This window comes from Megalobrama amblycephala, linkage group LG21 (assembly GCF_018812025.1).
Source record: "Megalobrama amblycephala isolate DHTTF-2021 linkage group LG21, ASM1881202v1, whole genome shotgun sequence".
Classification (NCBI taxonomy): domain Eukaryota; kingdom Metazoa; phylum Chordata; class Actinopteri; order Cypriniformes; family Xenocyprididae; genus Megalobrama; species Megalobrama amblycephala.
This window is the reverse complement of record NC_063064.1, coordinates 11,374,186-11,400,261: the sequence shown is the minus strand read 5'-3', so window position 1 is coordinate 11,400,261 and position 26,076 is coordinate 11,374,186. Positions and strand designations below refer to the sequence as shown.

The window sequence follows — 26,076 nt, the reverse complement described above, 5'->3', positions numbered from 1 at the left end:
GCGCGTGCGCGTCGAGTAGCAAAGTGTGCACGTTGTAGTGTCTGCTGCTGTTGATACAGTAACGTGATGGAATGGAAAATGGAAAAATAAGAATGACAGAAAAGTGAAACTAAAATAAAATGAAAATGTATTAATGAAATCTTTTAAATTGAATTGCTAAATGCAGTTGCTGTGGAATAACTTAATTCATATTCATAATAGTTAATAAAAATAATATGTGTACATTAGAAAACAGAAATGGTGTGTTATTGTATATCATGATTTACTACAGATATTCCAATTAATACATGTATTTGACATTTACATTTATTCCCAAAATAAATGCCTATTTACATTTATTAACAGAAATCATTTAAAAAAAAATCTACTTTAAGAGAGTTTCATAGTGATTGTGTGACATTCCTGAAAATTATCATAAAGTTTTGAAAAACTTTAGTGGTACATGAGCTACATCTATATTCCACAAGCATGCTTTCATCTTTATTCCCTTGATTTCTCTTGATAAATTTGCCATTTTATTAGAGCAATTGGATGTTATATCAAAGAGCTTTACAAGTCAGCTTTAGTGTTTTAATACTCTCCCTGAAGAGTTTTTAGGGAAGGCGGTGACCTTTTCCCTTTTCTGTTTATGACTGCAATGATTAAAGACAATAATAATAAAAGAGATTAGAATAACTCTCTCCAGGATTATCAAATAACAAGTGATTATAATTATATGAAACAAATATAATGGAATGACAGAGCAGCTGCATGGAAATAAGTAAAACTTATACAGAGTCACTTATATAGAGTCATACTTAAATGGCTCGAAGCCAGCATGTCAACAGATATTACAAGACAGACTTTATCAATAAGAGGGTGTCAGAAGCTTATTATGGCAATTTTCGTTCAAAAACTTGTTCCTAAGAAGAAACAAATGAACTCTTGAGGATAATTATGGAGATTACTTTAGCCTAAACACTTATGAAGACAGCATGTGTGCGAGTGCACTAGAACCCAAGTGCCGGTTGCTGGGGTCATTATTGTTATTCTTAAGTGCCCCTATTATACTATTTCAAAGTGTCCTAATTTTGTCTCCTACAATATGTTTACATACATTCAAGGTCAAATAACACTTTCATTTTCTCATAATATATTTTGCTGCATCACCTCTTTTCTCACAGCGTCTGAAACGGCTCAGTCGTGGATCCAATCTCTCTAAACCCCTCCTTTCTGAGAGCTTAATCTGCTCTGATTGGTCAGATGGCCCAGTCTGTTGTGATCGGTCTACGGCTTACAGCGCATGTTGGAAATAAAATCATTACCATAACTGAATTTCATCTCAGGAAGCTTCCTTAGCACTTGTATACACAGTAGCCGCTTTTCCACTGTCAGACCAGTGCAAGCCAGGGCTAACAAAGTGCTGTGCTGGGCCAATAGCCTCGGACCTCAAGCACTGAGGATAAAGTCAAGTTGTAGCCCCACAGCACTTCCCTAAAACCATTGATATTTGAATCAAACTAGTATTTAGGCTACCATTTCACATAAAAAGAGAACACATATTCAGTTGCCCCTGCTTCCATTTATTTACGATCACAAGAACCCAGTTGAAAAAAAAGTACATTTCTATAATAATATAATAATCTATAATAATATAATTCTATAAATATATAATTAATATACTAAAAATTCTTCTTTAGTACTTCTTAAGATCATCTTAAGAGCATCTATGTGTACTCAACTGTGCTATTTTGAGACACCATGCAATATAAACTAAAATGTGCTTTTAATATACCATCTCTTGTATTTAAAAAAAAATTATTTAGTTACCATTTGTAGTACACTAAGGGCTCAAATGTACTATAAGTAGTATACAGAGATAGTACTTTAAGAGACAGAGCACTTTAAGTACATTATTGAAATGTACTTTTTTCACCTGGGAATGCACAAAACAACACCATTAAGGCTTTTAAATCCAAAGGCTTACAAATTTAGAAAAATACTGATAAAATATCATAAGTTTACGTCACATTTCTGAGCATTTCTATTAATTTTCCTTGAAATTATGTCATGATAGCGATCTGAGGAGGTTTGAGCGATCTCTCCGTCTCTCTATACTGTTATCCTTTCAGCCAGAGCAACAGAAGGAGCTCATGAGAAGAAAACAAGAGTTATAAGTTATACGAGTTAACCAGAATGTGTGACAGATATGCGGATGAATTAGTCCGGTATCAACAAAGGCACAGAGAAGAGACAGATAAAACATTAAACCAAATAAATACACGGTTATAATCTTATATCTTATCATATATCATTATCTTATTGTAAAGTGTTACTGAAAATGGTTTAATGTTTTAAATGTTGAAGTTAGCTGTTAGCCTGATATGATAACATGGGAAATTAGCATCGGTGTTGAACGTCTCCTGACTCTGGTAAACTCTTTGGACCAAGGTATTCAGCGGGCCAAAAAAACCCTGCCGTTGGCCCCGAGGAAGCACCAAAGAGGCCCGATCAAGCCCCGGAAGTGACAGTGGGATTGCGACTGGCCTTGGCATGCACTAGCATGCTCGCTTTTGACTCGTCACTGGAAACGCGGCTAGTGATATAAACAGTAATGATGGCATCAGTTTTACCTGATCAATTCAAGCCTGAGTCCGATAATTAAACATTGGAAGTAGTTGATCAACCTGAACCACCATTGGAAGTGGAGTTGCTTTCACAGCACAAAAAAAAAAAAAAAAAAAAAAAAAAAAATTTTTTTTACAAATTTGCGTAGGCTTGTGCAGGAAGTAAGGCCTGGGACAAACTAGGCGATTTTCAAATCTTAACCGATTTTAAAACTGTGGGAGACCACAGACATAATAACAGTTTCAACCAAGCGGCAACCTCCCCCAGTCTCTCGTGAAGCCAATACGGAAGTAACTTAAACTGCAATTCATCGACTGGCCGCTAGGGACAGGCTCCAAAAGAGAGCAGAATCTCATTGAGTCCCATGTTAAATTGGCCAAGTTTATAGCATAAAAAAACATGTTTACAAGTTGGTTCAAATTGTGGTTTTGGTCTATACTGCTAATTTTGCCCCTCATGACAACTGTGAGGGGGGTGAATTTGTTTTCTAACTCATTCTTTTAAATTATATTAAGCCTTAAAGTTCTGCATAAAGTGACAGGTAGATGCCGCTGCTGTCTGTGAGTCGTCACTTACTTTACCTCAGTTAATTCCAGCCGCTGAATTTGGCATCTCAGCCGTATTTGTGCTCGATTATTTTATACAATTATAAAATATGGCTTGCTGCATAATATTCGAGACTGATGTGTGTCTGTGTAGATGTGCATGCATGCGGAAGAAACAGAACACACGTTGTTGGATCGTGGCATTGGCTAAAAGTTTTGTTTGTGAGATTTACTACAATGACAATGGCGGGAGGATATCAAAATCTGACAGCACAGCTTGGATATTATAACTAAAACTGCTGCACTATTTTGAAAAAAATATACTTTGGACACGGGCTCATTTGTTTGTTAGATACGATCGTATACAGTTTTACAACATAAACGCTGCTCAGATTGCATTATTTCTTGAAGAGCGATGACAGAGAGCAGATCATTCAGAAGAAATGTTATGCAAACAATGGATAATATATCAATATTTCATGGACAAAAAGTACTGTTTTTTGTTTTGCAATGGACATTTATATTTTACCCAAGTGCCACAGATTGGATTCATCTCGCGATCTCTATTATAAAGGTATGAAGTCCCATTTTGATTTTTCATGTTGTTATTTGCACACCCAACACAAATTACTGGTGTTGGAGCATCTATATCTTAAAAAAAACACCGTAGATTGACAGTAAACCTTTAAAACTTTCTGATGATAAAACTTAGCTAAGATGGCCGCGGCCTCATTTACGCGTCAAAACTGCTGTTCAGAAATCTATGGGTGACGTCACAGACACTACGTCCATATTTTTTTACAGTCTATGGTGTCAACCGATTTTTAACATTATAAGCCTCTGAACGCACACATTAGATGATTCGACCAGACTGCGAGACCAACGCACCTGTTGACAGCATGAGCGATTTCACAGTGAGACGAGATCTCACAGAGACTTATGAGATCAAACGTGACTTGAGAAGAAAAACAAATGGAGGACAATCGCCATTGTCAGCAGGCTCTCTCTATGGGTGATCTTCTTTCTCAATACTTCACTTAAATAGCAGTGTAGATACGTGAAGAAGGAGGTGGGAACCGGCGAACATTCACAAACTTTAATATGCCAAAATAAACAAATACAAAACTAATGTAAAATGGAGGCAGTTCCAAGTTGCAGTCCACCTGGTCCTCTCTTGTCCTTCACTGTCGTCGCTCCTCCTTTTGCACTTCCGGAGCTCCTCTGTGAGAGATACGAGACCAGAGCAGTGCGCAGCTGATGCTCATTATCACTCGCACCACCGGCCTTGCGCCATTTCCTCAAGTTTGAGCTAAAGAAGCATGCAACATCCAGTAGGTGATGCTTGCTCATTCTCATAGGCTATTGCAGGTATCATGTCAGAGGCAGCCCGATCAAGAGTCGTAAATATCAAACATGTTAGATATATTTACAATTTGAGATTCGGGACACTCTGTCTCAATCAGAAGCAGTTAAATAATCATAATGACACCATACAATAGAGGATTTTTTGGCCAAAAAAATAGTTTGCAATAAGCCTCAAATCGGGCCAAGCCCCCAGATCATTCGGGGGTGCAAATCGGTCCCATAATCGGGCTTAAAATCTTCAAGTGTGTGGCCACTGGAATTACTGAAGAATCGTTTCAGGCAGTTCAGAATCGGTTGTTTCTTTTGGGAGAAAATAACTCCATTTATCGTGCACTATTTGAAACTTTGCAAACCTTTTACATTCACAAACAGCTACATAACATCACATAAAAAGTAATATCCAAAAAAGCATAATAGGGGCATTTTAACACCGGACATTTCCAGCTGCCATCAGAATCACATGTAATACATCTATACTTGACAGAAAAAGGCAGATTATCATTCTAAAGGTATTGAAACGGTCTTTCAGTGAGAAATGAAAAGAGACTGAGGATCAAACAGAGGTTATTCCAGCACTGGCATTTATTGCTTTAGGATCAGTTTATGTTCAGTGGCATACAAATTAAGCAGGAAAAAAAAAAAACATGCATTTGAAATCCTCTCTACCCTTATTACAGTTAAGTGCATTTTGAATATCACATTATATCCTCCATTTTAAATATTCTTTTCTCCAACATACCGTGAATTAAATGAAACCTTCCACCCATTTAAACAGCGACAGCATGTTCACATTGTCCATTCATTAGGTGCTTTCTGACCCATACGGGTCCACAAGACATCAAACTAAAGACAACACAATTATATTTAATGCCCCACTGGGTACAAAAAGTCTGGATTCAACCTCTGTAGTTGATTGAGACAAAACATAAATGTCATTTAGTGTAGGACACTGAGTGCACTAAAATGTCATTTAGTACGTGTCACCAAACACACTCACATGAATAATGTTCAAAAGTGTCGTTCTCCAAAATGAGTGTTCTCAAGCTTTTGACATCCCATATACAAGAATGATTTTACATGCACTGCATTTACAATAGTACTCATTCCAGTATAAGGTGATGCCAGAACATGGAAAAATACTGGGAAAAACTGTTTACAGATCTACGCTACAACGTGTATTTATTAAACGGCTCTCTGGAATACTTGAATCTGATTGGCATCAGCGGTCGGATATTTTCTTTCGGCTATAGCAATGCTGTATGTATATTAGTTCGCTCATCTGAGTAAAGGTTTTTTAACATTTATTGTCACTCAGCAAATTTCCATGTACAAAATCCAGTCATTTCAATAGGAATCCACAACCCAATCTCATGGCAGTTTGTACGTTTTTTACGAAGTGGCTAATCCATACGAATTTGTATGACCTCACTCATATGAGTAAGTTTTTTGCTAAATCATACATTTTTTTTTTTTTTCGTACGAATGACCTACCACTAACCCTCCCCTTAAACCTATCTGTCACTGGGGTTTAGACAAGTCCTATGAATTCGTACGAGTGAGGTCGTATGAATTTGTACGAATTAGCCACTTCATAAAATACGTACGAATTGGTCGTACGTATAGCGTTGGAATCCATGAAATCTGGACTTTTTTGTAAAGGCGAAAAATTCCCCACGCAAATTTGTCGGATTAATCAACAGAAAGCTGTCTGGTTTGAAAGTGATTTCTGTGTTAGTGGTGCTTCATACATCTACTCTATTGACAATACTGTAGATGAATTTGAACATACCTGTAATTCGGGCAAAATAGTTTGTGTCAAATTCACATGACCAACTTTAACCTCCTGCAAAATCTGGGAGGGGAAATCTTTCATCCTCACACAAAATTCAAAAATCACATGGATTCCTATTGAAATGAATGGATTTCAGAAATTGGTGAACAATGGTAAAAGTGACCACAACTTAACTTAAACCAATGCCACTTTATTGTTTCATGCAAAACTTGCGCCATCTTGTGTCTGGGGGGCTGTTTACATGACACCATTTTCAACTAAAAACGGAAAACGTTTTATGCGTTTTGGCCGTTCATTTACACGACAACAGAGTTTTGATGGCCTGGAAAAAAACCAAACTTTTGAAAAAGGGTTTCAAATTTTTTTTGAAAACTATACCGTTGTTATCTCCGTGTAAACAGTGACGGCATGCAAATGCGTATTACGTGTTTAGTCTATCCACCTTATTTGTCAATGCGAAATTAAGATATTTATATGTGCGAGACGTCCGATTTATTAACCACTGGAAATAATGAGAAGGATATCAAAGTGCAGTAAACTATAAAAATAAGGTGAATAGGCATGCGAGCGCTCTGAATGCTTATGTGCAAAGCCACGTAGTCTTTATTTACAAAGTGAAATTGCCAACTACTTGTCTGGCATGCGTAATACAGCGTTTTTAGTCATTTGCGTGGATCCGTGTGAACGGGGATAGTTTTGAAAACGTTGTCATCTGTATATAGAAAAAACGTTTCAATGTTTAGTACATTGTTGTTGCGTAAACACACCCTTAGTTTTCAGTTGTAGTGAAAATTACATCAGATGACTCAAATACTATTAGTAATGAACTAACATCTATTTATTTATTTGGCTAGTAGCCACGCAAAATATGGTAAACAATGTAAAGTCAGCCAGTCGTTTTCGCAAAACAAACCCCTTCCGCTTCACATAGGGGTCCTGATCACCCTATCAGGGTTTATTCAGTGATAACAGCTGGCTGATTTTACATTGCCCCTTTATATGTGTGCTTGTATGTAGTTAGTGATTCTGTTGTGAGATATTACACTGAGAAACAACTGTATGTGCAATTTCAGAGCCCGACCCATTATTCAGACCATAAGAATGATTTAGCCTACTATTCTATATCTAAATAAGTCTAACTTCTTTATCCTAATCTAAATAAAACATTTCATGCAACTTGCAGCTGCAGCTTGAAAAGATTTCACATGATATAAAATTCATACAAATGCTCCACAATACAAATGATTGCAATTCAAGACATAACTGAACCTGAAAATTCTCTTGGGCCAACAGAATATGAGCCAAATTAAATTATCAGTATTTACATATATTTAGAAAATAAAATAAATAAATACAATAGCACGCAAACAAACACACAGGCAGGTTGACAGTTTAACAGTTCATTTTAGTGCAATGCGAATGAGCTGGACTCTTCTAGGTAGTTTAGAGTAGTTATCCAGCAGTTAAGGGGTCCACAGCATTTCTCCACGTACAAATGCAGTATCTGTTTAAAAGGTTTGTCATAATAACTAAGTAAAATGCTGACTATGTTAAATCCAGAAATGATTCACAGCTTTAAATGGCTGCTCTCTAAAAATATGTTCCAGGGGCTTACTAAACAGATTAGAAACAATAAAAAAAAAGCAGAAAGAAAATCATTTAAACTCTACAAACCTTTCAAATAATATCTCCGCAACTAAAAAAATATAAATAAGCACAACCACAGTACAAAATATTTTGGTAAATGTTTGGTATTTAAATCTCTGAGTGCAAAATGCTATTCTAAAAGCATGTATGACTCATTTGAAGGCACGTAAATAAATTAAAGCTGGGTCAAACTAGATTCCCTGAATTTTGTATTTCTAATTGAGCTGTTTTTCGTACTTAAAAGGCAAGTGAAGTAAAAGGGAAGTTATTAGTTGCTCTCAAATCTCTTATTTCCCCCCAAATTGTTACTAGAGAAACAACATTAGTGCAAATGCTGAGAACAAATACACTGGCCACCAGAATCAAAAAGACATTAACATGATATTTCCATGACCCCACACACTCCATTATGACTTCACACACCTGCACTGTTTGTCTAGCTTATATATTCGCCTTCCTGGCTCCTCATTGGTGAAATATCACCCAGTATCACCCAATGAGATGCTATAACTATATGCTATGGACTATAAACTATAAACTAAAATTCTAACCCATATCTATGACTATGAATTTCATTCACAAAACTATTTGTACTTGTCTAATTATACCACTACTGTATTGCCAGAGAGTTTCAGTTAATAATTACCCTGAATTCTTGTTTCGTCGACTTGACCTGTCTTAGTTCAACTTTAATTGGTTTACCTGTTCAAAAAAGAAAAAATAATTATTTTGTTCCGTTACTATTTTTCTACAGATTCTGAAACAAACGCTCCTGAGAGACTGTCACAGTAGCACTGGTGCTTCCTTTCAGCTTTTTATTTTTACTATCAGTAAGTTTTGCATTATGAAGTCTGACTCCATGTTGATTGCAAGTCACAGCATTTCCCCTTTTCCAAAGGTAATTCCTTGCCATCTGTAAAAATTTGCAAACAAGTTTAAAACGTTTCAAACATCAAGTTGTTTTAATAAAAAACCTGTTTTGAGTCCTGACTTCCAGTCGTCCTCTGGGGTTTATGTGACCGGAAATGTTGGTGATAAACCTGCTGGTGTTTTTTTTTTTTTCTCAGAACAAAAAGCCTCGACCCTGCAAGTTATAGAGTTTAGCTCCCTGACTCATTTCTCATTAATCTTTCTAGCCTGATGTTAGAAACCACAAAGGCTGAACCTTTGAACAACATTAGAGGAACAAAAACAATAACTTAGTATTGGCCCAGAAGAAATTCTTCTGGTGAACATTAGGTTAATAGTGCACTTCATAATGATATCATCTAGTTCTCAAAGTGTCTTCAGATCCTTCTGAAACGTCTGTGTCAGCCAGAAGATCTCAGGGTTTGCGTCATATTCTGACAAAATGTGGTCTCTTTCCAGATGTCATTGTGGGATGTCATTTTCATTCTCAAAAAGGTCGAGTCCACTTTGTACGAGTTTCTCAGCTGAACTGATGGCCCTGGACACCAGAGTAAGGGACTGGTTGATGCTGTTGTGCCAGGGGACCTCCAGGGCATCCTTCAAAATAGAGAATTGTGGAGTTTGTCTGCTCAAGCAATAGAGAATGTTCCTGAGAGAGAGAGAGAGAGAGAGAGAGAGAGAGAGCAGGGTTAAGGCAGGGTTTTTAAAAGTGTTTAAAGAACACTTTAACCTCCACAAATGGTTCACAGACCTATTTCTCCTAATGTGAATTGATGGTTCGTGGTTAAAGGCATTTATTAGGGCTGGGACAATACATAAATTCTCGATTGAATCTGGATTGATCCTGATATTTTCTCTCTTGAGTCGATTCTGAGCTTAGTTTTAACAGCAGATGGCACACTAGGCTAGTTTTTAACCGCATGCTCAAATGCTCACGAAGAAGACTGCTGGACAGCGCTCGTGGGCTCGGCTGAGTCATGTAAGTGGTTAAATAAACTTGCACCTCGGCTCAGAATGCTTTTATAATGCGAGATTTGTAATTCGCTACTACCTTTTCGAACTTTATGAATGATTATTTTAGGTTTAAGTGGTGTGTGTAAAGGAACTGTTGAGTGAACAGTGTTTCTAAAGCATGTATAGTAGTGCCATCTGCTGTTGAAAACTAAGTTCAGAATCAATTCGAGAGAGAATCGTGATACATATCAGACTCACTCCAGATTCTTTGTATCACAAATCAAGATTTGATGTACTGTATGTCCCAGCCTAGCATTTATACAGCAGACAAAAGACTCTTAAGCCCTAAGTATACTGTTTTACGCGAGTGTGCGTGATGCAAATTTTCGTGACCAGAATACTATGAGCATACTGTATGCACGCCACCCAACTTTGTATGCACAGGTCGCACATGCACATTGAATTTGTTTTGCACTATTCGGTTGTTCCACACGGTGGCAACACTGGCCCGGGCCATTATTTCACAGTAGAAAACAAAACGAAAGAGACGGGACAGCAGCAACAACAAAATACCAGAGACTGCATCAACAACAGACACCCACATTGACAAGCACTTGTGTGAGGGGGTTTATGAGAAAGCGCAACGTTCGTTTAAAAGAATATAAAGACACTTTATTGGTCATAACTTTTGGAGAGAAATAGCGCATTATTTGATCATTTGATTCTCCTGCAACCCGCACACGAGTAATGTCTCACTGCCCGCGCCCATCAAATCTTGTCCCGCACTCTGTTGCGTTGGGTCCCGCGGGAGTGCAGGTCTCTAGGCTAGTGTACACATAAAATAGTATACTTTGGGCTTCAAATGGAACACAAAGTTATAATACAAACAATTGAAATTCATATGACATTAAAGGTGCCCTAGAATTGAAAATTGAATTTACCTTGGCATAGTTGAATAACAAGAGTTCAGTACATGGAAATGACATACAGTGAGTCTCAAACTCCATTGTTTCCTCCTTCTTATATAAATCTCATTTGTTTAAAAGACCTCCAGAAGAACAGGCGAATCTCAACATAATACCGACTGTTACGTAACAGTCGGGATCATTAATATGCACACCCCCAATATTTGCATATGCCAGCCCATGATCAAGGCATTACACAAGGGCAGCCAGTAACGTCTGGATGTGCACAGCTGAATCATCAGACTAGGTAAGCAAGCAAGGACAATAGAGTGCCCCAGGGATGACACATTTTCGTAGGCCAACCTGGAAGTTAGCGGCGCACGGGTTCCCTCGGTTGAAAGCCTATGCATTTTTCCCATAGACTTTTGGAAAATCGCAGAAAATAAGCTCTGTGTTTAACAAAGGGTTATGACACTTACACGTTTTGTCTATCAAGATAATCTTTACAAGTGAACACAACATTTATAGATTTTGAAGCCTAAATAAAGTCGTCAGATATAAAAGGCTAACAGTAGGCTATAAACGGACTACAGCACACCATGGTCGCAGATCAACGTCGTCACCACCAAGCTTCCTCAAACTGTATTTAAAAAACAACCTTATTTACAAACATGCTCGCTGATTATGATATGCGCTGTGTATGAATACTTATCCACTTTTTCATGAGAAATACTGTCCAAATGTCCCGTTTTTAATGATGACATCTAAAGTCCCTGCCAAAGGAAGTAGTCCCTTTTAGCAATTTGTTAGCAACCGCCGATTTTAAGACACAGTAAAAGTTTAAAAAATCACAAGTGGGTTATAACTGGTGTGTTTTATATCACAGATCAAAACGTGAAAGTATTTAGAGGCTTTGTTAACCACAGACCTTATTTCAGGCGATTTAGCAAAAACCCCATAGACTTTACGGCGTTGGAACCGGAAGTCCAAAAATGCCAACTCGCTTCCGGATTTTGCCTACAAAAATGCGTCATCCCTGAGGCACTCTATAGCGGAAAATGGCAGATGGACCAATAATAAACTGACATGATCCATGATATTTTTAGTGATATTTGTAAATTGTCTTTCTAAATGTTTCGTTAGCATGTTGCTAATGTACTGTTAAATGTGGTTAAAGTTACCATCGTTTCTTACTGTATTCACGGAGACAAGACTGTCGTTATTTTCTTTTTTTAAACACTTGCAGTCTGTATAATTCATAAACAACTTCAATCTTCATAAATCTCTCCAACAGTGTGTAATGTTAGCTTTAGCCACGGAGCACTATCAAACTCATTCAGAATCAAATGTAAACATTCAAATAAATACCATACTTACGCGATTAGAAATGCTGCATGACGAACACTTTGTAAAGATCCATTCTGAGGGTTATATTAGCTGTGTGAACTTTGTTTATCCTGTTTAAGGCAGTCGCGAGCTCGGGGGCAGGGAGCAAGGGAATTTAAAGGGGCCGCAGAATTTAAATCGCCGCATATTTAATGATGCCCCAAAATAAGCAGTTAAAAAAAATGAATTAAAATAATCTATGGGGTATTTTGAGCTGAAACTTCACAGACACATTCAGGGGACACCTCAGACTTATATTACATCTTTTGAAAACACATTCTACGGCACCTTGAATAAAATTAATAAGAAAATATAGCTGCAAGCAGCAATGTCCGGCCCAAGCCCTAGTGCCACCGCCACCCCGGAGGCTTTAGGGAGACTGTGCATGACAGGCAATATGCATTTCAACTGGGTGAATTTAAAAGGATTATGTTATGATATGAGACTATTCCTGTTTCACTTTTTTGACATTAATTTAATCCCTCGTCATGGCAATACCGTTCAAGATATCCAAAATCCATTCACAATTTAGCACCTTCAGTGTTAGGTGTTAGGTGCCTTGCTCAAGGGCACCTCAAATGTGAACCCCAGTTTGAGAAATGCTGCTTCAGGAAGGTCTTCTGAAGATGAGAGGTAAGCTACTACAATAAGGGGGAAAATATATAATGCACTTATATGTCATCTACTGTACCTATGAGAACACATTCAGATATAACAGAGAGCATAAATAAATCACAAAATCAATACCAATGTGTCTTAAAACAACCTTGGAGCAACCGCGCATGTTTTCAGCTGTAATCTGCAGAGAAATCACCTGAACTCCTGCATGACAATATCAACAGGCTCTGGTCCATTTTCTTCATGGTTCAGGGTCACACATCGATTTCTGTTTTTGGTGTTTTAACCAGCTTCACACATCTAACCTTAATAAATGAAGCAATTCTTTATCTGTAAACAGGTCTAAAGTTGAGAATGAGCCTATGACCTTCAGAGACCAAAGCTTCTATGAAAACCTTATCATGAACTATATCTTGCTAAGTGAAAGGTAGAAATCACATGAGAACAGAGCCTGTTCTCTCTTTCACCAAGTGATGAATTTATATCTGCAATAAATGTGTTAGGTTACTGTTTGTTATAATTTTAACAGAATTATGAAGCTTTAAAAAGACAGAACTGTGAAAGGCCTTGGAGCCTTTCACTGGTATGATTTATTTAAAGTTAAAAACTGAAATGTCCAAATCTCAAGCACTTTCTCTTTCTTCCCATAGGGAAATGGTTATCCCTGTTTTGTTTGGCCTGTGAATCATATCACTCAAAAAGTGGCTCGCCATCCTTCTTAAAGGAACATTCTGAGTTCAATACAAGTTAAGCTCAACTGACAGCATTTGTTGAAAGTTGATTACCAAATGACATTTTGCCTGCCTGCATTCTTTAAAGCACATTCTGTCCCAGTACCCAAACTTGCGGTCTTGGCCAGTTGAGAGCACTTGCACACAACTTACAGTGCGCAAGATTGTCCCAGATCTAAAAAAAAAATGATCACACTATCGCTAATACAGCTTTAGAACAGTATTTGAAACTAAGCGTATCCCATCATTCATCGTGTTATGGAATTTACGTGCCTTGAACATTAAGAGATGTCCTACTTCACCACTGGCAAAATGGGCTTTCAAAAAAACCTTTTTTTTTTTTCAGTGCTACCTGACTATAGAAAACAGAGAAAAGGGGCTGTTGTCTTCCCTTTGGCCAAATAGGTGAGAAAACTTTAACAACCACAATGCACTATGCATTTTGCTGTCTAAAGCCACTCCCAGTCTGCTATAAATGCACTTGACTGGAGTCAAATATCGCCTTGCTTCAGTAGGAAATACTTCTTAGCAAACTTTTAGTCATAATGGTGTCGACTTGTATTGTTCCCAGGTGTAAGAATTCAAAGATTAAACGCTTAGCAGGAGAGAGTTGTTTTCAGTTTCCTGTAAAGGAAGGCAGTGGCTAAAGGCTGCAAAGAATCGTAAAAATTGAGAGAATGATGTGATGGAAAATCTGAAAAATCCTTGTGTTTGTAGTTAATATTTCAAACTGGACCACAATGAACGGTGTTTATTTGTTAGCAAAATCTTCCAGATGGTGTAAAATCCCTGTTCTGGTGGACTTTTGACAGCTCCAAGGCTTCTGTGAAAACTACAAATTATACTTTAGCATTTTTTGTATCCCCACCCACAGACTGTCAGATTGAAAGAGGGTTATTAATGGAACAGTTATTATAAGAGTGGGTTTATCTTTGAAAATTATATTGTACTTTGTCTACTCTTTAAACAGCAGATGTTTGGTTAAATGGAACACTATGGTAAAAATGGAACACTATGTCATCAGCTTTTTTTGTATGCGGCAACCTTTTGCTTCAGGACAGAATTGACAGAACATTTTCTTTTAGTTTTTCCCCCTCCATTTGGTGTGAAAATGTGAATTTCTCGGTCCATGTAACACAGAGAAGGAGTAAACATTGTTTATTTACACATACTACTGACATTGTATCAATACAAAGCGGGTAGAAAAATAGGTGAAGTTCCACTTTAAGTGGGTTAAAGGTGCAGTGTGTAAATTTTAGCAAAATCTAGCAGTGAGGTTGTGAATTGCAAACAATGGCACTCACCCCTCCCTTTCGAAGCACAGGGAAGATATGGTGGCCGTCTGGCCGACACAAGACAGATGTCATCGTCTGAGACAGGAGAGTAGCCAGTCAAGCAATAAGGTTTCTTCTTCTAACAAAGAACGGTCTCTGCTTCTAATAAACTAGATGACTACTACTACTTCTTCTTCATGCGTATTCAATGTAGTGATGATGCAAGCTGCCTCTAAAAACATGAACAATTTAGAAGAAGAACAACGTAGTGACGAAACACACTTTGTAGAGCAGTTTGTCCATTCAGGGCTACCGTAGAAACATGTCGACGCAAAATGGCGACTTAACATGTAAGGGGACCCGCAGTGTATGTAGATAGAAATGGATCATACTAAGGTAATAAAAACATATAACGGTTCATTATGTAAGGTCTTTATACCGAAAACATAGTTATGTATATTATACTGCATTTATGTCAATAGATCCTCCTAATTGTACACATTGCAGCTTTAAAAAGCATTCTAAAATTTATTGCATTTTACATGCATTAATTAACTGTATGTTTTAATGTACTTTTATTAATCTTTGATCATTTTTTTAGTAACTTTTGCTCATTTTTCTTTTGTTATTTTAGATGGTGATGATGGATTTGTTAGTATTGCAAGACACGTAATTGAATGTATCATTTTACACATAGATTTAAGACTTGTCTAATTGTGATTGTTAAGCAATCAGTGATTGAGTCGTGTCTGCGATGAGAAGCTACACCTGGGAACTGTGTGTGGTAGTAATATTTAACGATTCACTGAAGAAGGCAATTAGCCGAAACGTCTACTTTTTATGTGCAAGGATACTAGTATAGAATATTGTATTTCACAAGGGAGTACTGTTCTGTGTAAACAGCTGCAAGTTACATCTCCCTCCTTTGTTCCATGCACAAACTTAATGCAGAAGTTACCAGGTTTACAGGATTTACGACTTTGTGCTGTAATGGCAATGAAGTTAAAGCACTTTCACCAAAAGCACGACTTCCACAATCCTGACCTTTAGATGCAACAAAAGACTTGTTAAACTACTGATCCACACTATTAAGTAGTGCAGGCTGTTAAATCAAGTTCACTTTCCAAGTCTTGTCCCTTTTTATGATTTCAGTCATATCCTATTTACACCAACTGTTGCTGGAAGTCTTTTTATAGAACTCGCCACGAAATCTTTGATATTGATCTGGGCTCCCTAGTAACACCACATACTTTGTTTTTAATGGAGAAAGAGTTCTCCTTCTCAGCAGCAACAAATCGAGTTTAGCGTACGCAGCAGAGTCCCCCGCATGGGTCCAGATATCATCTGTTCCAATGCCTACTGAATATTGGCGTTTGTTTTATCTGCAGGAACAAACTCTCCAGAGTGTTTGTGAGCTCTGTTCTTCCTCTTTCAGCCAATGCAGCCAAACTCTTACCTGATGCCTGACTGCTTGAGGAACAGTTACGTTTGACAAGCACGTTCAATAAAGCCACAACAAAAAGTTGATAAAATGAAAATGTTGTAAGATTTACTTACTCTTATGACGTTTTAAACCCTTAAGATTTTATTGTTCGTATTCATGACATAATAAAAAGGACATCCATGAAGTTCCAAAAAGAGCCTAAAAATACAATAACAACAGCCCATACAACTTGTGTGCTAGACTCCAAGGGCCCTATTTAAACGATCTAAGCACATGGTCTAAGTACACGACACAAGTGCACTTAGGGCATGTCCGAATCCACTTTTGCTAGTTTAACAACAGGAAAAATGGTCGGCGTGGTCTAAAAGGGTTGTCCCTGTTCTCTTAATGAGTAATGGGTGTTGTATAGGCGCGTTGTGCACCCGCCTATAGGCGCATATTACTAATGCGCTCTTTAAAAAACAACAACAAAAAAATATTTCAACAGTCTATTTCAGTTGCCTCAAAACAGCAACACGCCAACAATGCACCTAAACACACCTCGTTTTCAGACCAGCACGCCCATAGGTGCACGAATAGGTGCAAATGCATCTGCTATTTAAACAACGTGGTGCAGGACAATGATAAAATGATAATTGCGTCGGGCTGAAACTAGCAAAAAATGCATAGTGCCGGGTGTATGATAGGACCCCAAGTATCCTGAGGAAACAACTAAAACTTTAGCTGTCAAATATAATTTGGCCATAGCTCTCGGATATAATTTGAATATGTGCATATTCCAATTTCATGTCATGATCGGTTATGAAACACACGAGAGCCAATGGCATTTGGCATAAATGTGAAAAGTACATGGCATGACACACATTGAGGCAATATCTTTGAATATACACAAATGTAAAGGAGACTTGAGGAGAGTTAAGGTACGATCACATTAACGAAATTTCGGGCGAAAAGGTCCACTGTATATTGTAAATAGTATAGCGATGTACAGTATGAAGCTCAGCTCACACAGAAGTCACATTCAAACCAAGTAGCTTTTACTTGGTCAATGAAGCTGCATGACAAACTTGAACCTGCCGTGAAATCTATGTGGGGAAATGTTTCGCCATCATGTAAAATTCCAGATCACAAGGACTGCTATTGAAATGACTGGATTTCACCCACGAAAATTTGTAGAGCAATAATAAATGTGACAGCACCTTTATAGTGTTACATTTGGTCTGTGTTTGAATTTGAGTTGACTTTGAGTTGGTTTTGCACGGTTTTCTGTTCTGTTTCCTTTGTTCCTTGTCAACCACTGTGTGACAAAGTGGAGGCAAAGGTTTGTTGTAGTGAATAATGAATTAAATTTTGATCTGTTTGTTATGTAATTTTTATCAAATTACTTTGGAATATAGTCATATGGGCCACTTTTTATAGTGTTTTTAATTAGGGCCTGAGCACCGATGGTATGAGGACCCTATTGTAATTGCTCAGTTAATAATTATTCTTCTCCGAAATGAATCTCATTTTTGAGGGCCTAAACATGCTTGAAAACTCATGAAACATGCATCAGAACACACGTCAGAAGTGTTGAAAATTTATGTCTGATATGGGTTTCAGAATTAGGTGTGGCAAAATGGCTCGATAGCACCACCTACAAAATTTCAATTAGGACATCCAAGAAGCACGTATCCATTTTAAGTTGTTGTAACTCGGGCATACAATGTCCGATCTGTCCCAAACTTGACATGTTTTATTAGAGTCCTGACCTGAAGACAATATTCAGTTACAGTCATAGCGCCACCTGTGGGCAATAGGAAATTACATGTTTTACACTGTGAATAACTCATCATATTTGGTCAGTCTAATCTTAAGGCCTTAGCGATGTTAAATTGCAAAGATCTTGAGTTTTCGCTGAAGGTGAAAGCCAGTCGTCTGTGGCGGCCTGACAAAGTCTGATGTTTTACCATGAAAGAGGAAGCTGTTGTAACTCAGGCATACAATATCCAATCTGCCCCAAACTTCACATCTGTGATAAGAGACCTGGCCTGAAGACATCTATATGCCAATATTCAGTTAGTCATTCAGATGAGTTCAGTTAGTCCACCTGCTGGCAACAGGAAATGGCATGCTTTGCACTGTAATTCACTCACAGAAACACATTTAATTATGCCATGAAGTACCAAACATGCTAGAAACATGTTAAATCATGCAACACTTGGCTAAGTGCTAAAGTATGCGATTAACGCCACAAAACAGGAAGTTGTTGTAACTCAGGCATACAATGTCCGATCTGCTCCAAACTTCACATGTTTGATAATAGTCCTGGCCTGAAGACATCTACATAGCAATATTCATTTATAGTCAAAGCGCCACCTGTTGGCAGCAGGAAGTGTGGCACGTCAAAATGACTTTGCCATATTTCTCTTGATTTTACTCACTTACATGCACTCACTGTCACCCACCCCCGGGTGCGAGGGCCCTTTCAACACTGCTTGCAGCTGTAATTATTTTTGAAGTTAGACAACCCTTGGTTACCATTCATTAGCTATGTTTCAATCCAAAATTGCAAATTTAACATGCACAAATTTGGAATATCGCATAAAACATTTGCGAATAAAGCACTATTTCCATCCAGTGAGTTGAAGACAACAAAATCGTCACTTCCTGATTAAATAGCTCAAAATAGAAAAATGGAAGAAAAATAGAAGTTGCTGCAGTAGAAGCCACTGTATATAACAATTTTCATATATATAATAAATTACTTGCACCTCAGAGCACGCAGACAAAACTACAGAATGACCAATGAGATCGATGCCATCCCATCCTAAAGTCTTTTTTGATGTTCATTAAAGAATTTATTCAGTAAAAGTGTTTCCATTTATGCTCATATTTTTGAATCACATAAAAAACTTACTTGTGCATATTGGCGTTTCCATCCAGCGTTTTTTTTATGCAGTATCCCAAAACACGCATAAAAATAGGTGGATGGAAACAAACCTATTGTCACTGTATGGAAAATGAAAAACAAACAAAAAAAAAACAGCATGAATGTTCTGCTGAAGGTCATACAGAGTTGCAGTGACATGAGGGTGCCTAAATGATATCAAAATTGTAATTTTGGGATGAACTACGGTTCCTATAATGGCTCATCCGACACTTTACAAGTTGCTTCTGTGAGTGCCTATTTCGTACAGAGTGAAAAAATCTTTTTCCAGTTCACTTTCAATTGCACCATTTCACCGTAGGTTAAAACTGATTAATAAACAGAGAGGCAAGTGTTTAAAACAGGGGGTGAAACAGTGAAGATCAGTGAGAGGGTGTTAATTCTCAGGCCAGAACCCAAAGAGAGATAATGAGCAGGTACCCTGACGAGTCTCTCGTACTTCATCCGTTTGCTTCCTCTTCTGTTAATTTAATAAAAACCACTCCAGGACATGCTGATTGCCACTGATTACAATTGCATGATGCTTTGATAATAACAGGGCCCTCTTTCAGTCCAGATTAGCAAAACCAACAAACGTCGTCAGCTGCGTCAAGAGAAAAATCAAAGCAGAAATGCAGCACCCAGGGTGTGTCGTAGACCTTGAAGATTGATGGAAGATCAAACTAGCATTCACCTAAACACAAAGAGGAGAAATAATCAGAGTGTCCATTTCGATTGCATGCTGTTTTGCCGGCCATTCCATTATAGATCCAGTTGCAACACAATTCCCATCAGACGCACATCTGTAAATCCCTGAGGTTGAGGAGTGTGTGAGGACACTGGCTGAAGATCAGCACTTTATTCTTTTGAGCTGAGGACTGAATCACAGTCGACTGAGGGATTTACTTCTATTCCCTGAAAGATGATGATGATGTGTGTGTACCTGCAATAGTGTTTTAGCACATAATTCTGGCCAAAGTCCTGCAGTATTGAGATCTAGATCCCCTCCACTGAGAAGGTCATAAGAAACCATTAACTCAGTAATACAGGCCTGCACTTCTTAATATTGTGCTTGACCCTTTTTCACTCTTCTTTGCATTTTCTTGCCCCTAATCATGGCCATTGTCAGGAAGAAACTACCAGGAACATTTGATTTAAAGAAAGAAGTTGTTTGTTCCTTTAATTTGCTGACCTTAGATGCTTTTGTACATATAAATACTCTTAACTTTGGCTTCACTATGTATTGACCTGCATTGTTGAGTCATGGAAGCCAAGTGCTGTTCTCTGAGATGGCAAAAGCTGATGACATCAGCACAATGGCTAAATGATGGTTACTTCAGTCCATCGACCCATGAATCCCCCTTAGGGGAATCATGGGACTATAGGCTAATAAATTCCTATAGACTCCTACTATAATCTAATTATGCTAATTATGGTCTTTAACTATGAACAACCAATGATCTTTATGATCATTCATTTTTTATGAACCTGCAGGCAAATTCTTTATAAACTATATATGTAGAAACTATATAAATACAATATTTATAAACTATATAAATACAAATACACCATAAAGAGTCAATGCAGCCTTTTCTAAATGCAATATAATAGTCATACTAGGAAATGAGCATTTCTATACTGAATAATGCAACTCTGAGAGGAAGCAGACAATTTTATTTTTCATTTCTTGTTTGCTTATTTATTTATTTTTTAAGTTTCATTTTCAGGATGTGGCAGTCTTCTTGGCACTTGTGTCTGGGATAACAAAATTTGACAGAGATGGAAATTAGCATGTCTCTCAGTAACATCTGTCCCAGTAGACTATGGGAACGTAATGTCATCATTCACTCAAGCATAAGCATGTTCCTTTTGGAATGGCTCACCCCAAAAAAACATTAGTCATTAGGTGCCATTCAGATAAACAGTCTACCACACTGCCAGGTGCATTCTGATTAGAAATGCAGTCCAACATCCCAAAATACATCAGTATGGCCACAGTTTTCAAAGCAAGGCGCTGAAGTTGCTGTACTCTAGGGGTGTGCAGCGGAGCCAATATTTGTATCCGTATCTGTATCAATCTCAAAATTATTCATACCTGTATCTGTATTTGGATAAAACCAGAAGTGGTGTGGGGCTTTAACCAGAAGTTTGTAGAATTACTTAAGACCATTTTAAATGTATATCTCTTCCCTTTTGTAGTTATCATTTAACAAATATGCCTTGTATAACCCATAAAATAATTACTTTTTTATTAAAATTCTAACATTTATTTAAAGGTGCCATCGAATTAAAAATTGAATTTACCTCAGCATAGTTGAATAAGAAGAGTTCAGTACATGGAAATGACATACAGTGAGTCTAAAACTCCATTGTTTCCTCCTTCTTATATAAATCTCATTTGTTTAAAAGACCTCCGAAAAACAGGCAAATCTCAACATAACACCAACTGTTACTTAACAGTCGGGATCATTAATATGTACGCGGCACGCCCCAAATATTTGCATATGCCAGACCATGATCGAGGCATTAGACAAGGGCAGACAGTATTAACGTCTGGATCTGTGCACAGCTGAATCATCAGACTAGGTAAGCAAGCAAGGACAATAGCAAAAAATGGCAAATGGAGCAATAATAACTGACATGATCCATGATATCATGATATTTTTAGTGATATTTGTAAATTGTCTTTCTAAATGTTTCGTTAGCATTTTGCTAATGTACTGTTAAATGTGGTTAAAGTTACCATCGTTTATTACTGTATTCACGGAGACAAGAGAGTCGTCGTTATTTCCATTTTTTTAAACACTTGCAGTCTGTATAATTGCATAAACACAACTTCATTCTTTATAAATCTCTCCAACAGTGTGTAATGTTAGCTTTAGCCACGGAGCACTATCAAACTCATTCAGAATCAAATGTAAACATCCAAATAAATACCATACTTACGCGATTAGACATGCTGCATGACGAACACTTTGTAAAGATCCATTTTGAGGGTTATATTAGCTGTGTGAACTTTGTTTATGCAATGATAGAATCGAGAGCTTGGGAGGGGGTGGAGAGCGTGAGCAATTAAAGGGGCCGCAGCCTGAATCGGCGCATTTCTAATTATGCCTCAAAATGGGCAGTTACAAAAAATTAATTAAAAAAATCTATGGGGTATTTTGAGCTGCAACTTCACAGACACATTCAGGGGACACCTTAGACTTATATTACATCTTGTGATGTAAAAACGTTCGATGGCACCTTTAAATATCTTCTAATTGTCAAAGATGATAGCCTTGTAGGCAGTGCTTCGAGATGTAGTGCGGTTGTGCTTCGGGTGACCCGAGTTCGAGTCCCAGTGTTGTGCCGAATTCTGTAACCCACCGAATTATGTGACTGTACACATAATATAGTGACAGTAGGGTTAGGATTGGGAATAGGATTAGCTCAATACAGCACCTACTAGGGTCACATTATTCGGTGGGTCACAGAATTCGACAACACCGGCTCTGGGACCTTTCCGATGCCGAAAAATAAATATTTAAATATCTTTACAACAACTTTATTTTTTATTTTCCAGAGCAGCGGTTCCCAAACTGGGGTACGCATACCCCTGGGGGTACGTGAGGTGACAAAAGGGGGTACGCGAACAAAATGCTGAGTAGTTCATTTAATTCTACCTTAAAATAATATTAAAATCGAGCATGTATTTCTAAATGCCAAAATGTCATAAATCCAGTACATTTAATCAAATTACCTCATCATTTGCAGTCAAAAATGACTGTATCCACAGAAGCAGCATGGATACGATAGATTGTGTGCAGATTCTGCTGCCTTAAATCACGCTAAATTACTGCCGTTCTCGACAATGCACCTTTGTGGGGATTTAGCACTTACTCGCATGAAGAAAAAATATAGACACAGATAGTGGATTGATATCGATTTAAGACTCAAACTTTCTCCGGTACAAAAACATACCTTGTGTGAATTCTTGTATTTAATATTGATAACGAGCAAGAATGCAATTGTTCCAAAATATCCACATGACTGCAAACGTGACATTATTATACAACAGGTCAAAAAATAAAACGTACATTTTAAACACAGTTAGTAGCCTATTTACTGTATTTTGCAATGAAATAATAGTTCTAACGAAAACCACAGCAGAACTACAACACACGTCTGTGTTTCGCGAACAATTCTGCGGCTTTGAACGAATCTTGAGAGTCAATGATTCAATGATTCATTCACAGCCACTTGCTTCGTTACTGAATGAATGACTCGATGACTCACTCATAAAAACAGTGACTTGCTGCCACCTGCTGGTGGTTTTAGTTTAATATTTAAAAGTTTTACTTAGTTTTACCATCATTGCATATTTCTCTATTGAACATTTTTTATTTAAAACATTATTTATTTTATAAAATTATTCATAAAGGTAAAAAAAATGCACTGGAAAACCAATTTAGGGGGCAAATATTGTCCCTTAATGTAAAAGGTGTGACTGCAGTCGAAATGGAAAAGAGGGGGTACGCAGAAGGATGGTAATCCCTTTCAGGGGGTGCTCCAAGCAAAAAAGTTTGGGAACCACTGTTCCAGAGGAACTTTGTGTACAGTTATGTCAGGACAATCATCCACAACTTCAAATAAGAGGAGTCAAACTCTATAAATAGTTGATTAGAGAACATGGAAGTTGAAAGAAAATATTCAGTGGTTAAAATTGCTAAAACAACTTGCTACTATGCATACAGATACATATCTGAACAAATGATAAAGAATCTATAGCCTAAATGCTTGATGTTTCAGAGAGAGAGAGAGAGAGAGAGAGAGAGAGAGAGAGTGACACAGAGAAATAGGTAGCCTATCATATTGTACAAGGTTTAAAACATTTAAATAGACACATCAAGTAGTAGAAAATGTGTATTATTCAGTATCTTAGTTGATATTACTCCTTGACAGAGTTGGAGATGTGCAGAGATGGCATGATGGCTATTTGATTTGCAGCCGTGCTGTGCTTATTTCACTCATTTTGTATCATATCAAACAAGGTTTAAATAATTTAAATAGACACTTCAAATAGTAGAAAATGTGTATGATGTAGTACTTTAGTTGATATTACACTAGCCAAGCTCTTTTTAAAGACATAATTTTACACTCATTCACTTCACACCCTCATTATTGGGTAGTGGTTTTAGATGTTTATGTATAATACTGTGCTCACCACTGGCTCACTTGTTATCCACCAAACATGAGGAGTGACTGAATTTGATATTCGTTTTGAAGCCATTATCCGTGCCTTTCTGAATAACGTATTTGGCTTCAGGCACATCCCTACTGTACTCAAACCGACAACGTAGCTTAGCACTCATTGGTTTAGAGCCTTCAGCCAAAAACCAGGCCAATTTGTTCTAAATTCTAAAATTAACTGTCATATCATATATCATGTATGTCATCTTGTAATAATGGCAGATTTTGAGGGAATAGTAATTAGAATACTAGATTAATAGAATATTGATTAATTAGAATACTATACTGTTTCATCACAATTTCTCTCCGTAAATGCATTTCATTTCATCAGCAACAAAAAAGCACAGACGTGACATCTGCCTTTGATTGCACAGATTGCTGGTCCACTGTGAGAAGTGGTATTGTCCAACGTAACAGCTCATTTTTTTGTTCCTCCTCTGAATGCAAACAACTTCTCAAAGCAAAGCAATGGATATCTGCTTATGCATATGCATTTGGCTTTTGAAGATGGGGGGCGGGGACTCCTGTTAAACTTTATATTATGTTTTGCATTCTAAAAGATGCCTTTAAATAATGATCAACAAACACAAAGTTTGTTATGACAAACTTTTTTGGTAAACCTGTGTGGGGAAAAAGTTGGATAATCAGTCCTCTGAAAAAAGGTATTTGTGCAATATTTGATGCTTTCTTTTCTTATGTGATAAGTAATGTGACACTTAATTGGCAGGTTTAGCACGTACCATTTTCTTATCTCTTCTAACGAGAAACTTTATTCCGCTTTCATTCACCCTCAAACACTCAATAATTGATATCTCTCTGTTTTCAGGTATATCAAAGGTTCCTCCAAATGTTTCACCACTTTTCACTTCCTTTGAAACTTAAGGGCTGTGTTTATGAATATATTATGGTTCGCCTGAAAGACTTCATGTTGTAAAAATGTATGGATTCATTAAACTTTTAGCAACAATGCTGTTTTACACGTTTGTGATCTTGTAAGCCACAGGTGTAAAACAGTTACCTGTAAAAGCCTGGTAAAGGGTTCGGGATAAGGAAGCTTTTTTCCAGATCTCGCAGGACGTCATTGAGCATGCGTACATGGGCTGGATCTCTCTCCTTGGGGTCATTGGCAGGACGCATGACCTCAGATTGGAAGAAGGTTAAGTTGTCCCTCAAAGATGCAGCCATGTTCAGCAGGTCCGGCCGACTCAGTGGGTCATCTAAAAATATAAGACATATGAATGATATATATATATATAGATTTTATAGATACTACTGTTATTTTGTAATGTAAATTTTTTAAGCGAGAATATAGTTGCTTAGTCCTCAGATATGTGATTTATATGTAAAAATAGCCCTATTTGAAAATTTGTTTAGACGCTTTCCGAGATATGAGCTCCAGGCCGTCAGCGACTGTTCAGCGCTCATGTACCCACAGAGAACAGCTTCATCTCGGCCAGTCCTTCGGGAATTTGCACAAGTGGTACTAACTGCAGTGTCTATGACAGCCAGCTCCACCTCTCTGGATGTCCAGTGGGGTGGAAGGATAGAGCTCTCCACCTTTCTGGATTTCGAATGGAGAGGAAAGATAGAGTTGTGGGTAGGGTTAATCCTGGAACACACCAAGCCAACGGTCGGCCGCCGGGCAGTTTTTGTTCGTTGGCCGATTAAGTTTTCTCAGTGTGTTCCGCACCTTTGGCTGAAGTTGGTCCTCGTCTGCTTTTTTTCGGCTGATTCGACATGTTGAATCGGCGTCGGAGCT

The 26,076-nt window shown here is 37.6% G+C and overlaps 1 protein-coding gene across 1 annotated transcript in view; it reads right to left on the bottom strand.

Moving 5' to 3' along the window:
- Positions 1–5,081: 5,081 nt before the first annotated feature.
- The window catches only part of LOC125256188 (inactive N-acetylated-alpha-linked acidic dipeptidase-like protein 2), a 386,031-nt gene continuing 365,036 nt past the window's right edge, over positions 5,082–26,076 (bottom strand). Inside the window, 2 exon segments of the mRNA XM_048171943.1 lie at positions 5,082–9,514; positions 25,336–25,534. Of these exon segments, the coding sequence (XP_048027900.1) occupies positions 9,328–9,514; positions 25,336–25,534 (386 nt within the window). The 3' untranslated portion in view covers positions 5,082–9,327.